Consider the following 17,451-nt stretch of genomic DNA (forward strand, 5'->3'; position numbering starts at 1 on the left):
CGTTAGTAATTCTGCGACGGCCACAAAAAAGGAGATCAAGCTATTTCTGGATAACACACGGCGGGAAAAATGTCGGAAGAAAAACTGCTAGCGCAATTCAGCGTGTCTGCCATTAGTGTTATATGGGTTTTCCTGATCCTACTACCTGTTTTTGCCGATTTAATTTTAAGTTACTGAAACTCCAGAAAAAAAAAATGGACTTTCAAAAACGCTCTTTCATTGCAAAAATATAAACGTTGATACGATAGACATGACAATCAAGAAAGTATCAAGAAAAATGTGCCTAATAAAATTTTCTATTACGCGTACGATACACAACTTGCAAAAGTGACGTAAGTTCGAGAACGACTCTTTGATGAAAACAGTGAGCGTTTTTCGTAACAAAGTCGTGTTGTAAATATGTACGTATACGGGCTTCGTCGACAACGCACAGACTTTATCACAACGAACAAATCCTTATCTGTTCTATGCCTATGCTCGTGTTTTTAGAAAGATGTGTGGCTATGAAAATAGCCGTTTAACATGAAAAGGGCAAGCCGAACTTATTTCTTTTCGACTTTGGCGGTGGTCTTTTTCGCTGCGACTTTCTTTTTTGGAGTTGCTTTGGCTTTCTTGGCAGCAGGTTTTTTTGCTGCCAACGGCTTTTGGGCGCTCTTTTTCACTGGCGTCTTCTTTGCCTTTTCTTTCGGTTTTTTCGCTTTTTCTTTGGCTGCTGTTACCTTTTTTGTCGGAGCGGCCTTCTTTTTCGGCGTGCTTTTCTTTACTTCTTTGCTTTCTTTCTTCACTTTTTTAACGGTTGCAGCAGGACTTTTCTTTCTTAGCCGCTTTAGGCTTGGCAGCAACTCTAAACGAACCGGATGCGCCGACACCTTTCACTTGTACCAGCTCGCCGGCAACGACCATTCGCTTAAGATTGATCTTCACTTGCGAATCGACATTTTCGCCTACCTTGTTGTTGGCTTTAACGTGCTTAGCGATGGCTTGTCTGGACGATCCTTTGCGTTCTTTAAGCGAATTGATGGCATCAACAATCATGGCCTTGTACGGAGCATGATCAGCAGGCTTTTTGGGAGCCGATTTCTTTGCGATCTTTTTTGGAGATGCGACTTCACTCATTTTCTAGTTATCACACAAACTTTGCAGCTTAGCTAGTTTTTATCTTTCAAATGTCTGCATCGCAAAGTTGTTTTTCTTTATCTAGCCGAGTTTGTGCGGACTGTAGAGGACTATCCTAAAATTTCAGCTACTCCGTCGAGCTGCAAATTGTGTTTTCGTGTCTACAGGGAGACGTCCAGCGTTCACGTAGCTCTACTGCTAGAAACTGCATTTCTTCGAAAAATCTTCTGTAGAATAGTGACGCTCAACAAACTCGTTCGTTTCCGTTCGATAGCGTTTCGCTAGCGATAGATATGCGCTCAAAACGATAAAAATCCGCTCTGTCAAAAGCAAACAAGCGCGCGCGTCAAAAGAAAACCGAGGTAAAGTTGACCTTGATCAAACCAAATTTGCTTCTAAATATAAACAAACAACACGGGAAGAGGAAAAACTAACGTTTTACGTTTGCCAAGCTATAGATGTTGCTTAGACAGCAGAGTAACAAGCGACACAAACACGCGCGACAGTGAGAAAAATGATTAGACTTGCACCACGTGCCTCCGTACTTTTACAACTTCTTGTCACCGCGAGGAGGTGCGTAAGCGGAGTACTGATCATTTCGCCGCATTTATTTCGAAATTGCGCTGATATTCAAATGCTTGGCAGTTTATCGGACCATTCTGCTAGACCGATGTTTAAGTAAACCGCCGAGCCGTTTACTCTTTCATTTTATTTATCTGCCGCATTACTTTAAATGTAGCATTTGTTGTATATACAAAAGAGAAATTCCATCCAAAAAAAAACAATGACAGTATCCATGTGTTTTGAACAACAACAGCAACAACAACAACAACAACAACAACAACAACAACAACAACAACAACAACAACAACAACAACAACAACAACAACAGGAAGAAACAAACAAACAAAAAACATGACTATAAGACGAGTTTTGTTTGTGATTCTTTTAATGTTGACGCCATGTTGTGGGAAACGTGTTGTATCACGGTGAAATGCAAGTGAGGCACTCGGATACAAATATATGACAGTTCAAAATATATAAATATATAACAGTTCTAAAATCTTTCTGTACTAAATCCCATTTAGCTGACAATGGAAATCAACACTTGGAGCACGGACACGTTATATTTTGAACTTTTTTGTCATTTTCTTTAGCAAAAGCGACACTTTTGAAACAAACTAATGCTATTAAACTAAGGCCTGCAGGTCACCTTTAATCGTTAGAGCCAAAAAAAAAATTTTTTAAAGCGACACCATTGGAAAAACTCTTCGTTTTAAAAAAAGCCACTCTTTTTTTTTTCTTTCTTTTTTTTTGTCATCCCTTGTTTTTTGGCACAAATACGATGACTAGTGACAAAAACGAGCTTGTTTGCGGTGCATAATTAGTTTGTTTTACCATTGGCAGAAACAAAAAAAAATGATAAATGACTACAGATGCAGAAGTAACTGTTGTCAAATGTTAAAAAGCCGTGTTCGGCGATCAAACTGCCAATTACAGTGACTATACATGACTATAGTTTTTCTCTTCCAGATAGACAAGTTCTAGTTATCATATGGATTGCGCAAACACTGATCTCAAGTAGAATCAGGTATTAATAACAATAATAACGATAATAACGACAACAACAATAATAATAATTAAAACCAAATAAATAAAAACAAAAAATAAGAACAGAAAATATCGCAGGAAGCGTAATTGTAAACTTAATGGCAACAAAAGTGCCACGCTTGGCGATCACGTAAGTTCGGCCACCCATTTGACAACTGGCGATCTAGTCGATTGTTTTTAAGTTTCGCAGTCTATGGACTAACAAGTAACTCTGTAGCAGATCGGGGGCACTTTATTTTTGTTCACTTATTTCTGCCATTAGAAAGTTAGTGAGGCAATCTCCTAAAATAGGCAACCCATTTGACAGCTACCGATCTTGTCAAAAAGATTTATGGACTAAAAAGAAACTTCGGAGCGGATGCAGGACATTTTTTCTGTTCACACATTTCACCCGTTTTTTTTGGTCTCAAAAAGTAACTCTGGATTGAATTTAGAACTTTTTGTCTGTTTACACGTTTCCACAATTTGACCGCGAGTGATCTAGTCGGTGGCCTTTATCAGTTGTTAAAATGAACACTTTTTGTTGCGAAAAAGAAACTCTGCATTGAATTTAGAAACATTTTGTCTGTTCACACATTTTACCCATGTGACATTTTATTGCCTGACAGCTAGTGATCTAACTGATTGTCTGGTGAAAGATTCCTCTATGCACCGAAGAGATACTCTTCAGCCGATCCGGGACTATATATTTTGTTCTGCCATTATTATTACCCACTCGACAGCTAGTGATCTACTTGATTGCTTTTATCATCTGAAAAAGGAGCCGAAGAAACGCTATCGACTCAATAATCAATCTTGAGCGGGTCCAACTGTTTATTTTTGTTCTTTTCGAGACAGACACGTTAAAGCTATACTGTACTCTGAAACTTTGGCATGTTCATAACGGTATCAATAAGCCAGATAAGAAAGAAAAAAAAGAAAACTAATCGGGGAAAAAAACCAAACTAAAAATCGGTTGCTTTCTGCAGAATTTTGTTAGCGCCACGCATTTAAATATTGCCAAAAGCGCAATAAAAGTTGTCATAAAACTAACAAAAAACGTTGTAAGTAACCTTAAGGCGGATCAAAGGTTTTTTCGTCGTTCGAAATAAACTCCGAACACATCAAAGGCAACAAAGTTTTCTGTGTTCAAGGTGTCAGTCAAGGATGCATCGCAAAAAGCGACGCGAGCCCAAAAGTATAAAAGGAGCTTTTCAAAATAAAAGTTTTACAAACTTATGTGTTAACAATTGATTGAGAAGCGTTTGTCTGTTGAAAAAGTACACGCTCGAGGTAAAACTTAAAAGCAAAAAGTAATTTATAAAAACACCAAAACTCCAAATAAGTTCTGGAGTCGTTTTCGTTCACGCAAAAATGTTTTTGACAAATGTGTGGCTATGAAAATAGCCTTTTTGGAAAACAGCTCCACCGTTTACTTGGCCGCTGCTGGTTTTGGAAGTTTTTCGTTCTTCTTGGGCAGCAAAACGGCTTGGATGTTTGGCAGCACACCACCGCTTGCAATGGTTACACCCGACAACAGTTTGTTCAGCTCCTCGTCGTTGCGAACAGCGAGCTGTAAGTGACGAGGAACGATTCTGGCTTTCTTGTTGCTGGAGCAGCGTTACCAGCCAACTCCAAGATCTCAGCGGACAGGTACTCCAAAACAGCAGCCAAGTAAACTGGAGCGCCTGATCCGATGCGGTTAGCGTAATGACCTTTGCGTAAAAATCGATGAACGCGACCAACGGGAAACTGAAGGCCGGCTCTGAAAGATCGTGTCTTTGCCTTGGCTTTAGCTTTACCTCCTTTGCCACGTCCTGACATTTTAGATTTCTTTGTTGTTAACGCGAAGCAACAGACAAAATTGTGAGTAACGAGTTTTGTTTTGAATGAGCTCTATTCGTTTGTCTTTAGTTATTTAAAAGTAATGCTCTCAAAATGGACAAAATTTCGACGAATAGAAAAACAGCGTTTTCCGAAACAATGGTTTGGCGCGAGCCAATCGTCTTGGCGCGCCGCATCACAAACGGACTCGAATTGGAGAGCACAACTCTGCCATAAATCAGTAAGGCGTTCAACTGCGCGCCAGAATTAGTCGATATCAATCCGATTGTAAAAATGTCTGACGCTCCGAAAGCAGGAGGAAAGCAGGCGCCCAAGGTAGCCAAAAAGGGTGAAAAACGAGCTGGCAAAAAAGGCGGCAAGATCGCCGGCACAGGAGATAAGAAACGCAAGAAGAAGAGACGCGAGTCCTACGCCATTTACATCTACAACGTGTTAAAGCAAGTGCATCCCGATGTCGGAGTTTCGTCCAAAGCGATGAGCATCATGAATTCGTTCGTGAACGACATTTTCGAAAGGATCGCGTCTGAAGCTTCGCGACTCGCCCTTCAAAACAAAAAGTCTACAATCTCTTCGCGTGAAATTCAAACCGCCGTACGCCTCTTACTTCCCGGTGAATTGGCGAAGCACGCAGTGAGCGAAGGCACCAAAGCTGTTACCAAGTACACGAGCAGCAAGTAGTTGCGCTACTACAAAAAGGCTATTTTCATAGCCACAAATCTTTTAAAAAACGGCGTTGTGCGCATTAGAACAAGACACACTGTGATACACTTTGAGCGTGAAAACAAACATTCTGTAAACTTAAAAGTATGTTTCTCGCCCTTGTTTTTAAAAATGACTTAATAAAAGAAACAAAATTCAATTGCAACCGGATGCGTCCGCCCTATACTATTGCAACCAGATGCATGCCTATACTTTTTTTATTATTTTTTTTTTTTATTTGCCAAGATGTTAAATTTACAAAGGCGATGAGCGCCTAAAGTGTATTATCTGATTTTCAAAGTTTCATTAACTTTAGGTTAGAAATTTTGTTTACGCCAACAAGCTTTTCGCTACATTGCATTTGTTATTAGTTTTAAACTTAAAACAAGTTTGCTTAACTTAAGCGACGTTGAAATTGATTTTTTTCATTCGACCTTTGACGTTTTGTTTATCTGCATACTGTCGAGGTTAAGATTGATAACTTCAGTTTTTCAATTAAAAAATTAATTTCGCCTATGCAGATGTAAATATCACGCATCTTTGAAAAGCCACGCAATAATAAATGACAAAATAACGGCTTGGCAAGGCTCAACTGAAAAGCAAAGGCGGTTGAAATCAAGCAAAACCGATGCAAAAAAATCATAACAATAATAATACAAAAAAAAAAGATAATAATAATAATAGCGTCTTTTCAACTTCGCAAACAATCATGTTTCAACTTCGCAAACAAATCATCGCAAACGTAGATTTGTTTTTCTACATGTACACATGCCAGATAAAAACGTTTTCAACAGATTTGTGGCTATGAAAATAGCCGTTTTTGTTGCCGAAGAGTTTATCCGCCGAATCCGTACAATGTGCGTCCTTGCCTCTTTAGAGCGTAGACGACGTCCATGGCGGTAACAGTCTTTCTCTTGGCGTGCTCCGTGTAAGTCACAGCGTCGCGAATCACATTTTCCAAAAAGACTTTCAGAACACCTCGAGTTTCCTCGTAGATAAGCCCTGAGATACGCTTGACTCCACCTCGGCGAGCTAGACGACGTATAGCGGGCTTTGTGATGCCTTGAATGTTATCACGCAATATCTTGCGATGACGAAACGCGAAGCGAACTAACGAAATAATAAACTGATTACGTCCGCTTTATCAACGCAACGCTTGAAAGTAAAACTAAAAGCTAGAGAAAGTGCCAAATCAGAGCCCGCGGCGTTCACTTTTTTTAGCAAAAAGAGGCCAAAGTTTTTGCACATTTTTTTGAGCCAATCAAAAAGCACTTTCTAAGCGCCAATCAAATTGATGCAGTCTTATAAAGGCGCTAAACTCTAACGCGTCAACAAACCAGCGAATTAGTTTGAACTAGTGCTATCTCGAAAGCAGTGCAATTCATCGACTATGGCCCGAACAAAGCAAACTGCCAGAAAATCGACCGGTGGCAAAGCGCCTCGAAAGCAGTTGGCAACGAAAGCAGCAAGGAAGAGTGCCCCAGCTACCGGCGGAGTGAAAAAACCGCACAGATACCGACCCGGTACCGTAGCTCTCAGGGAAATCCGAAGATACCAAAAGTCAACTGAGCTCCTCATCAGAAAACTGCCGTTTCAGCGATTGGTACGCGAAATCGCGCAAGACTTCAAGACCGACTTGCGCTTTCAAAGCACCGCCGTCATGGCCCTTCAGGAGGCGTCTGAAGCCTACTTAGTCGGCCTCTTCGAAGACACCAACCTGTGCGCCATCCACGCAAAGCGTGTCACCATTATGCCCAAGGACATTCAGTTGGCGAGAAGAATCAGAGGAGAGCGAGCTTAAGAACTTCCTTATTCACAAAACGGCTATTTTCATAGCCACAAATCTGTTAAAAACGTATTCGGCTTCGACCGCGGTAGTGTGGCTACGCTACTTGGCCCAGTACGCCACTGAGGCTTTTCAATGAACCCAAATGTGTTCAATAAAATATGGTCACACCTCTAGCGTGCGTATTAGACCTCTCTACGACGATGCGCGACATAGATGTTTAGATTCACTTGTGAGAACGTTAGTAATTCTGCGACGGCCACAAAAAAGGAGATCAAGCTATTTCTGGATAACACACGGCGGAGATTTTGCGGAAGAAAAACTGCTAGCGCAATTCAGCGTGTCTGCCATTAGTGTTATATGGGTTTTCCTGATCCTACTACCTGTTTTTGCCGATTTAATTTTAAGTTACTGAAACTTCAGAAAAAAAAAATGGACTTTCAAAAACGCTCTTTCATTGCAAAAATATTGATACGATAGACATGACAATCGAGACGTATCAGAATGTGCCTAATAAAATTTTCTATTACGCGTACGATACACAACTTGCAAAAGTGACGTAAGTTCGAGAACGACTCTTTGATGAAAACAGTGAGCGTTTTTCGTAACAAAGTCGTGTTGTAAATATGTACGTATACGGGCTTCGTCGACAACGCACAGACTTTATCACAACGAACAAATCCTTATCTGTTCTATGCCTATGCTCGTGTTTTTAGAAAGATGTGTGGCTATGAAAATAGCCGTTTAACATGAAAAGGGCAAGCCGAACTTATTTCTTTTCGACTTTGGCGGTGGTCTTTTTCGCTGCGACTTTCTTTTTTGGAGTTGCTTTGGCTTTCTTGGCAGCAGGTTTTTTTGCTGCCAACGGCTCTTGGGCGCTCTTTTTCACTGGCGTCTTCTTTGCCTTTTCTTTCGGTTTTTTCGCTTTTTCTTTGGCTGCTGTTACCTTTTTGTCGGAGCGGCCTTCTTTTTCGGCGTGCTTTTCTTTACTTCTTTGCTTTCTTTCTTCACTTTTTTAACGGTTGCAGCAGGACTTTTCTTCTTAGCCGCTTTAGGCTTGGCAGCAACTCTAAACGAACCGGATGCGCCGACACCTTTCACTTGTACCAGCTCACCGGCAACGACCATTCGCTTAAGATTGATCTTCACTTGCGAATCGACATTTTCGCCTACCTTGTTGTTGGCTTTAACGTGCTTAGCGATGGCTTGTCTGGACGATCCTTTGCGTTCTTTAAGCGAATTGATGGCATCAACAATCATGGCCTTGTACGGAGCATGATCAGCAGGCTTTTTGGGAGCCGATTTCTTTGCGATCTTTTTTGGAGATGCGACTTCACTCATTTTCTAGTTATCACACAAACTTTGCAGCTTAGCTAGTTTTATCTTTCAAATGTCTGCATCGCAAAGTTGTTTTTCTTTATCTAGCCGAGTTTGTGCGGACTGTAGAGGACTATCCTAAAATTTCAGCTACTCCGTCGAGCTGCAAATTGTGTTTTCGTGTCTACAGGGAGACGTCCAGCGTTCACGTAGCTCTACTGCTAGAAACTGCATTTCTTCGAAAAATCTTCTGTAGAATAGTGACGCTCAACAAACTCGTTCGTTTCCGTTCGATAGCGTTTCGCTAGCGATAGATATGCGCTCAAAACGATAAAAATCCGCTCTGTCAAAAGCAAACAAGCGCGCGCGTCAAAAGAAAACCGAGGTAAAGTTGACCTTGATCAAACCAAATTTGCTTCTAAATATAAACAAACAACACGGGAAGAGGAAAAACTAACGTTTTACGTTTGCCAAGCTATAGATGTTGCTTAGACAGCAGAGTAACAAGCGACACAAACACGCGCGACAGTGAGAAAAATGATTAGACTTGCACCACGTGCCTCCGTACTTTTACAACTTCTTGTCACCGCGAGGAGGTGCGTAAGCGGAGTACTGATCATTTCGCCGCATTTATTTCGAAATTGCGCTGATATTCAAATGCTTGGCAGTTTATCGGACCATTCTGCTAGACCGATGTTTAAGTAAACCGCCGAGCCGTTTACTCTTTCATTTTATTTATCTGCCGCATTACTTTAAATGTAGCATTTGTTGTATATACAAAAGAGAAATTCCATCCAAAAAAAAACAATGACAGTATCCATGTGTTTTGAACAACAACAGCAACAACAACAACAACAACAACAACAACAACAACAACAACAACAACAACAACAACAACAACAACAACAACAACAACAACAGGAAGAAACAAACAAACAAAAAACATGACTATAAGACGAGTTTTGTTTGTGATTCTTTTAATGTTGACGCCATGTTGTGGGAAACGTGTTGTATCACGGTGAAATGCAAGTGAGGCACTCGGATACAAATATATGACAGTTCAAAATATATAAATATATAACAGTTCTAAAATCTTTCTGTACTAAATCCCATTTAGCTGACAATGGAAATCAACACTTGGAGCACGGACACGTTATATTTTGAACTTTTTTGTCATTTTCTTTAGCAAAAGCGACACTTTTGAAACAAACTAATGCTATTAAACTAAGGCCTGCAGGTCACCTTTAATCGTTAGAGCCAAAAAAAAAAATTTTTTAAAGCGACACCATTGGAAAAACTCTTCGTTTTAAAAAAAGCCACTCTTTTTTTCTTTCTTTTTTTTGTCATCCCTTGTTTTTTGGCACAAATACGATGACTAGTGACAAAAACGAGCTTGTTTGCGGTGCATAATTAGTTTGTTTTACCATTGGCAGAAACAAAAAAAAATGATAAATGACTACAGATGCAGAAGTAACTGTTGTCAAATGTTAAAAAGCCGTGTTTGGCGATCAAACTGCCAATTACAGTGACTATACATGACTATAGTTTTCTCTTCCAGTCAGCAAGTTATTCGTATCATATGGATTGCGCAAACACTGATCTCAAGTAGAATCAGGTATTAATAACAATAATAACGATAATAACGACAACAACAATAATAATAATTAAAACCAAATAAATAAAAACAAAAAATAAGAACAGAAAATATCGCAGGAAGCGTAATTGTAAACTTAATGGCAACAAAAGTGCCACGCTTGGCGATCACGTAAGTTCGGCCACCCATTTGACAACTGGCGATCTAGTCGATTGTTTTTAAGTTTCGCAGTCTATGGACTAACAAGTAACTCTGTAGCAGATCGGGGGCACTTTATTTTCGTTCACTTATTTCTGCCATTCGAAAGTTAGTGAGGCAATCTCGTAAAATAGGCCACCCATTTGACAGCTGGCGATCTTGTCGAAAAGAACACTTTATGGACTAAAAAGAAACTTCGGAGCGGATGCAGGACATTTTTTCTGTTCACACATTTCATCCGTTTTTTTTGGTCTCAAAAAGTAACTCTGGATTGAATTTAGAACTTTTTGTCTGTTTACACGTTTCCACAATTTGACCGCGAGTGATCTAGTCGGTGGCCTTTATCAGTTGTTAAAATGAACACTTTTTGTTGCGAAAAAGAAACTCTGCATTGAATTTAGAAACATTTTGTCTGTTCACACATTTTACCCATGTGACATTTTATTGCCTGACAGCTAGTGATCTAACTGATTGTCTGGTGAAAGATTCCTCTATGCACCGAAGAGATACTCTTCAGCCGATCCGGGACTATATATTTTGTTCTGCCATTATTATTACCCACTCGACAGCTAGTGATCTACTTGATTGCTTTTATCATCTGAAAAAGGAGCCGAAGAAACGCTATCGACTCAATAATCAATCTTGAGCGGGTCCAACTGTTTATTTTTGTTCTTTTCGAGACAGACACGTTAAAGCTATACTGTACTCTGAAACTTTGGCATGTTCATAACGGTATCAATAAGCCAGATAAGAAAGAAAAAAAAAGAAAACTAATCGGGGAAAAAAACCAAACTAAAAATCGGTTGCTTTCTGCAGAATTTTGTTAGCGCCACGCATTTAAATATTGCCAAAAGCGCAATAAAAGTTGTCATAAAACTAACAAAAAACGTTGTAAGTAACCTTAAGGCGGATCAAAGGTTTTTTCGTCGTTCTAAATAAACTCCGAACACATCAAAGGCAACAAAGTTTTCTGTGTTCAAGGTGTCAGTCAAGGATGCATCGCAAAAAGCGACGCGAGCCCAAAAGTATGAAAAAGGAGCTTTTCAAAATAAAAGTTTTACAAACTTATGTGTTAACAATTGATTGAGAAGCGTTTGTCTGTTGAAAAAGTACACGCTCGAGGTAAAACTTAAAAGCAAAAAGTAATTTATAAAAACACCAAAACTCCAAATAAGTTCTGGAGTCGTTTTCGTTCACGCAAAAATGTTTTTGACAAATGTGTGGCTATGAAAATAGCCTTTTTGGAAAACAGCTCCACCGTTTACTTGGCCGCTGCTGGTTTTGGAAGTTTTTCGTTCTTCTTGGGCAGCAAAACGGCTTGGATGTTTGGCAGCACACCACCACTTGCAATGGTTACACCCGACAACAGTTTGTTCAGCTCCTCGTCGTTGCGAACAGCGAGCTGTAAGTGACGAGGAACGATTCTGGCTTTCTTGTTGTCTCGAGCAGCGTTACCAGCCAACTCCAAGATCTCAGCGGACAGGTACTCCAAAACAGCAGCCAAGTAAACTGGAGCGCCTGATCCGATGCGGTTAGCGTAATGACCTTTGCGTAAAAATCGATGAACGCGACCAACGGGAAACTGAAGGCCGGCTCTGAAAGATCGTGTCTTTGCCTTGGCTTTAGCTTTACCTCCTTTGCCACGTCCTGACATTTTAGATTTCTTTGTTGTTAACGCGAAGCAACAGACAAAATTGTGAGTAACGAGTTTTGTTTTGAATGAGCTCTATTCGTTTGTCTTTAGTTATTTAAAAGTAATGCTCTCAAAATGGACAAAATTTCGACGAATAGAAAAACAGCGTTTTCCGAAACAATGGTTTGGCGCGAGCCAATCGTCTTGGCGCGCCGCATCACAAACGGACTCGAATTGGAGAGCACAACTCTGCCATAAATCAGTAAGGCGTTCAACTGCGCGCCAGAATTAGTCGATATCAATCCGATTGTAAAAATGTCTGACGCTCCGAAAGCAGGAGGAAAGCAGGCGCCCAAGGTAGCCAAAAAGGGTGAAAAACGAGCTGGCAAAAAAGGCGGCAAGATCAGGCACAGGAGATAAGAAACGCAAGAAGAAGAGACGCGAGTCCTACGCCATTTACATCTACAACGTGTTAAAGCAAGTGCATCCCGATGTCGGAGTTTCGTCCAAAGCGATGAGCATCATGAACTCGTTCGTGAACGACATTTTCGAAAGGATCGCGTCTGAAGCTTCGCGACTCGCCCTTCAAAACAAAAAGTCTACAATCTCTTCGCGTGAAATTCAAACCGCCGTACGCCTCTTACTTCCCGGTGAATTGGCGAAGCACGCAGTGAGCGAAGGCACCGAAGACTTTGTTACCAAGTACACGAGCAGCAAGTCGTGCGCTACTACAAAAAGGCTATTTTCATAGCCACAAATCTTTTAAAAAACGGCGTTGTGCGCATTAGAACAAGACACACTGTGATACACTTTGAGCGTGAAAACAAACATTCTGTAAACTTAAAAGTATGTTTCTCGCCCTTGTTTTTAAAAATGACTTAATAAAAGAAACAAAATTCAATTGCAACCGGATGCGTCCGCCCTATACTATTGCAACCAGATGCATGCCTATACTTTTTTTATTATTTTTTTTTTATTTGCCAAGATGTTAAATTTACAAAGGCGATGAGCGCCTAAAGTGTATTATCTGATTTTCAAAGTTTCATTAACTTTAGGTTAGAAATTTTGTTTACGCCAACAAGCTTATCGTCACGTTGCTCATTGCATTTGTTATTAGTTTCAAACTTAAAATGAGTTCGCTCAACTTTAGTTCAAATTGATTTTTTTCATTCGATCTTTCGATGTTTTGTTTATCTGTAGTACTGTCGAGGTTTCGGTTGATAATTTCAGTTCTTCATTTAAAAAATTAATTTCGCCTATGCAGATGTATATATCACGCATCTTGGCCAAAAGCTATGCAACAATAAATGACAAAATAACGGCTTCTCAAGGCTTAACTAAAAACAGAGGCAGTTGAATTTAAGCAATACCGATGCAAAAAAATCATAACAATAATAATACAAAAAAAAAAGATAATAATAATAATAGCGTCTTTTCAACTTCGCAAACAATCATGTTTCAACTTCGCAAACAAATCATCGCAAACGTAGATTTGTTTTTCTACATGTACACATGCCAGATAAAACGTTTTCAACAGATTTGTGGCTATGAAAATAGCCGTTTTTGTTGCCGAAGAGTTTATCCGCCGAATCCGTACAATGTGCGTCCTTGCCTCTTTAAAGCGTAGACGACATCCATGGCGGTAACAGTCTTTCTCTTGGCGTGCTCCGTGTAAGTCACAGCGTCGCGAATCACATTTTCCAAAAAGACTTTGAGAACACCTCGAGTTTCCTCGTAGATGAGCCCTGAGATACGCTTGACGCCACCTCGGCGAGCTAGACGACGTATAGCGGGCTTTGTGATGCCTTGAATGTTATCACGCAATATCTTGCGATGACGAAACGCGAAGCGAACTAACGAAATAATAAACTGATTACGTCCGCTTTATCAACGCAACGCTTGAAAGTAAAACTAAAAGCTAGAGAAAGTGCCAAATCAGAGCCCGCGGCGTTCACTTTTTTTAGCAAAAAGAGGCCAAAGTTTTTGCACATTTTTTTGAGCCAATCAAAAAGCACTTTCTAAGCGCCAATCAAATTGATGCAGTCTTATAAAGGCGCTAAACTCTAACGCGTCAACAAACCAGCGAATTAGTTTGAACTAGTGCTATCTCGAAAGCAGTGCAATTCATCGACTATGGCCCGAACAAAGCAAACTGCCAGAAAATCGACCGGTGGCAAAGCGCCTCGAAAGCAGTTGGCAACGAAAGCAGCAAGGAAGAGTGCCCCAGCTACCGGCGGAGTGAAAAAACCGCACAGATACCGACCCGGTACCGTAGCTCTCAGGGAAATCCGAAGATACCAAAAGTCAACTGAGCTCCTCATCAGAAAACTGCCGTTTCAGCGATTGGTACGCGAAATCGCGCAAGACTTCAAGACCGACTTGCGCTTTCAAAGCACCGCCGTCATGGCCCTTCAGGAGGCGTCTGAAGCCTACTTAGTCGGCCTCTTCGAAGACACCAACCTGTGCGCCATCCACGCAAAGCGTGTCACCATTATGCCCAAGGACATTCAGTTGGCGAGAAGAATCAGAGGAGAGCGAGCTTAAGAACTTCCTTATTCACAAAACGGCTATTTTCATAGCCACAAATCTGTTAAAAACGTATTCGGCTTCGACCGCGGTAGTGTGGCTACGCTACTTGGCCCAGTACGCCACTGAGGCTTTTCAATGAACCCAAATGTGTTCAATAAAATATGGTCACACCTCTAGCGTGCGTATTAGACCTCTCTACGACGATGCGCGACATAGATGTTTAGGTTCACTTGTGAGAACGTTAGTAATTCTGCGACGGCCACAAAAAAGGAGATCAAGCTATTTCTGGATAACACACGGCGGAGATTTTGCGGAAGAAAAACTGCTAGCGCAATTCAGCGTGTCTGCCATTAGTGTTATATGGGTTTTCCTGATCCTACTACCTGTTTTTGCCGATTTAATTTTAAGTTACTGAAACTTCAGAAAAAAAAAGTGGACTTTCAAAAACGCTCTTTCATTGCAAAAATATAAACGTTGATACGATAGACATGACAATCAAGAAAGTATCAAGAAAAATGTGCCTAATAAAATTTTCTATTACGCGTACGATACACAACTTGCAAAAGTGACGTAAGTTCGAGAACGACTCTTTGATGAAAACAGTGAGCGTTTTTCGTAACAAAGTCGTGTTGTAAATATGTACGTATACGGGCTTCGTCGACAACGCACAGACTTTATCACAACGAACAAATCCTTATCTGTTCTATGCCTATGCTCGTGTTTTTAGAAAGATGTGTGGCTATGAAAATAGCCGTTTAACATGAAAAGGGCAAGCCGAACTTATTTCTTTTCGACTTTGGCGGTGGTCTTTTTCGCTGCGACTTTCTTTTTTGGAGTTGCTTTGGCTTTCTTGGCAGCAGGTTTTTTTGCTGCCAACAGCTTTGGGCGCTCTTTTTCACTGGCGTCTTCTTTGCCTTTTCTTTCGGTTTTTTCGCTTTTTCTTTGGCTGCTGTTACCTTTTTTGTCGGAGCGGCCTTCTTTTGGCGTGCTTTTCTTTACTTCTTTGCTTTCTTTCTTCACTTTTTTAACGGTTGCAGCAGGACTTTTCTTCTTAGCCGCTTTAGGCTTGGCAGCAACTCTAAACGAACCGGATGCGCCGACACCTTTCACTTGTACCAGCTCACCGGCAACGACCATTCGCTTAAGATTGATCTTCACTTGCGAATCGACATTTTCGCCTACCTTGTTGTTGGCTTTAACGTGCTTAGCGATGGCTTGTCTGGACGATCCTTTGCGTTCTTTAAGCGAATTGATGGCATCAACAATCATGGCCTTGTACGGAGCATGATCAGCAGGCTTTTTGGGAGCCGATTTCTTTGCGATCTTTTTTGGAGATGCGACTTCACTCATTTTCTAGTTATCACACAAACTTTGCAGCTTAGCTAGTTTTATCTTTCAAATCTCTGCATCGCAAAGTTGTTTTTCTTTATCTAGCCGAGTTTGTGCGGACTGTAGAGGACTATCCTAAAATTTCAGCTACTCCGTCGAGCTGCAAATTGTGTTTTCGTGTCTACAGGGAGACGTCCAGCGTTCACGTAGCTCTACTGCTAGAAACTGCATTTCTTCGAAAAATCTTCTGTAGAATAGTGACGCTCAACAAACTCGTTCGTTTCCGTTCGATAGCGTTTCGCTAGCGATAGATATGCGCTCAAAACGATAAAAATCCGCTCTGTCAAAAGCAAACAAGCGCGCGCGTCAAAAGAAAACCGAGGTAAAGTTGACCTTGATCAAACCAAATTTGCTTCTAAATATAAACAAACAACACGGGAAGAGGAAAAACTAACGTTTTACGTTTGCCAAGCTATAGATGTTGCTTAGACAGCAGAGTAACAAGCGACACAAACACGCGCGACAGTGAGAAAAATGATTAGACTTGCACCACGTGCCTCCGTACTTTTACAACTTCTTGTCACCGCGAGGAGGTGCGTAAGCGGAGTACTGATCATTTCGCCGCATTTATTTCGAAATTGCGCTGATATTCAAATGCTTGGCAGTTTATCGGACCATTCTGCTAGACCGATGTTTAAGTAAACCGCCGAGCCGTTTACTCTTTCATTTTATTTATCTGCCGCATTACTTTAAATGTAGCATTTGTTGTATATACAAAAGAGAAATTCCATCCAAAAAAAAACAATGACAGTATCCATGTGTTTTGAACAACAACAGCAACAACAACAACAACAACAACAACAACAACAACAACAACAACAACAACAACAACAACAACAACAACAGGAAGAAACAAACAAACAAAAAACATGACTATAAGACGAGTTTTGTTTGTGATTCTTTTAATGTTGACGCCATGTTGTGGGAAACGTGTTGTATCACGGTGAAATGCAAGTGAGGCACTCGGATACAAATATATGACAGTTCAAAATATATAAATATATAACAGTTCTAAAATCTTTCTGTACTAAATCCCATTTAGCTGACAATGGAAATCAACACTTGGAGCACGGACACGTTATATTTTGAACTTTTTTGTCATTTTCTTTAGCAAAAGCGACACTTTTGAAACAAACTAATGCTATTAAACTAAGGCCTGCAGGTCACCTTTAATCGTTAGAGCCAAAAAAAAAAATTTTTTAAAGCGACACCATTGGAAAAACTCTTCGTTTTAAAAAAAGCCACTCTTTTTTTTTTCTTTCTTTTTTTTGTCATCCCTTGTTTTTTGGCACAAATACGATGACTAGTGACAAAAACGAGCTTGTTTGCGGTGCATAATTAGTTTGTTTTACCATTGGCAGAAACAAAAAAAAATGATAAATGACTACAGATGCAGAAGTAACTGTTGTCAAATGTTAAAAAGCCGTGTTTGGCGATCAAACTGCCAATTACAGTGACTATACATGACTATAGTTTTTCTCTTCCAGATAGACAAGTTCTAGTTATCATATGGATTGCGCAAACACTGATCTCAAGTAGAATCAGGTATTAATAACAATAATAACGATAATAACGACAACAACAATAATAATAATTAAAACCAAATAAATAAAAACAAAAAATAAGAACAGAAAATATCGCAGGAAGCGTAATTGTAAACTTAATGGCAACAAAAGTGCCACGCTTGGCGATCACGTAAGTTCGGCCACCCATTTGACAACTGGCGATCTAGTCGATTGTTTTTAAGTTTCGCAG

At 40.3% G+C, this 17,451-nt stretch overlaps 6 protein-coding genes and 1 pseudogene across 6 annotated transcripts; 3 read left to right on the top strand and 4 right to left on the bottom strand.

Moving 5' to 3' along the window:
* Positions 1 to 200: 200 nt before the first annotated feature.
* On the bottom strand, positions 201 to 1,164 carry LOC136075429 (histone H1.0-A-like; annotated as a pseudogene).
* Positions 1,165 to 4,824: 3,660 nt separating this feature from the next.
* Positions 4,825 to 5,229, top strand: LOC136074523 (histone H2B, gonadal-like). The gene has a single exon (XM_065786851.1). It carries the CDS (start codon positions 4,825 to 4,827, stop codon positions 5,227 to 5,229), a length of 405 nt encoding a protein of 134 aa, XP_065642923.1.
* Positions 5,230 to 6,640: 1,411 nt separating this feature from the next.
* Positions 6,641 to 7,051, top strand: LOC124810086 (histone H3). Its single transcript, XM_065786852.1, has one exon. The coding sequence runs from the start codon at positions 6,641 to 6,643 to the stop codon at positions 7,049 to 7,051; it is 411 nt and encodes a 136-aa protein (XP_065642924.1).
* Positions 7,052 to 7,978: 927 nt separating this feature from the next.
* LOC136074524 (histone H1.0-A-like) lies at positions 7,979 to 8,377 on the bottom strand. The gene has a single exon (XM_065786853.1). It carries the CDS (start codon positions 8,375 to 8,377, stop codon positions 7,979 to 7,981), a length of 399 nt encoding a protein of 132 aa, XP_065642925.1.
* A 3,029-nt stretch (positions 8,378 to 11,406) lies between these two features.
* LOC136074525 (late histone H2A.2.2) lies at positions 11,407 to 11,799 on the bottom strand. Its single transcript, XM_065786854.1, has one exon. The coding sequence runs from the start codon at positions 11,797 to 11,799 to the stop codon at positions 11,407 to 11,409; it is 393 nt and encodes a 130-aa protein (XP_065642926.1).
* A 2,112-nt stretch (positions 11,800 to 13,911) lies between these two features.
* LOC124810041 (histone H3) lies at positions 13,912 to 14,322 on the top strand. Its single transcript, XM_065786855.1, has one exon. It carries the CDS (start codon positions 13,912 to 13,914, stop codon positions 14,320 to 14,322), a length of 411 nt encoding a protein of 136 aa, XP_065642927.1.
* Positions 14,323 to 14,745: 423 nt separating this feature from the next.
* On the bottom strand, positions 14,746 to 15,705 carry LOC124810083 (histone H1-delta-like). Its single transcript, XM_065788569.1, has one exon. The coding sequence runs from the start codon at positions 15,655 to 15,657 to the stop codon at positions 15,088 to 15,090; it is 570 nt and encodes a 189-aa protein (XP_065644641.1). The 5' UTR covers positions 15,658 to 15,705; the 3' UTR covers positions 14,746 to 15,087.
* Between the last annotated feature and the right edge of the window lie 1,746 nt (positions 15,706 to 17,451).

Source organism: Hydra vulgaris, chromosome 01 (genome assembly GCF_038396675.1).
Source record: "Hydra vulgaris chromosome 01, alternate assembly HydraT2T_AEP".
In the NCBI taxonomy this organism is placed as follows: Eukaryota; Metazoa; Cnidaria; class Hydrozoa; order Anthoathecata; family Hydridae; genus Hydra; species Hydra vulgaris.

Bases quoted from the DNA above. Each gene is read 5' to 3' on its own strand.
- LOC124810086 (XM_065786852.1), top strand. From the start codon at position 6,641: ATGGCCCGAACAAAGCAAACTGCCAGAAAATCGACCGGTGGCAAAGCG.
- LOC136074525 (XM_065786854.1), bottom strand. From the start codon at position 11,799: ATGTCAGGACGTGGCAAAGGAGGTAAAGCTAAAGCCAAGGCAAAGACA.
- LOC136074524 (XM_065786853.1), bottom strand. From the start codon at position 8,377: ATGAGTGAAGTCGCATCTCCAAAAAAGATCGCAAAGAAATCGGCTCCC.
- LOC136074523 (XM_065786851.1), top strand. From the start codon at position 4,825: ATGTCTGACGCTCCGAAAGCAGGAGGAAAGCAGGCGCCCAAGGTAGCC.
- LOC124810083 (XM_065788569.1), bottom strand. From the start codon at position 15,657: ATGAGTGAAGTCGCATCTCCAAAAAAGATCGCAAAGAAATCGGCTCCC.
- LOC124810041 (XM_065786855.1), top strand. From the start codon at position 13,912: ATGGCCCGAACAAAGCAAACTGCCAGAAAATCGACCGGTGGCAAAGCG.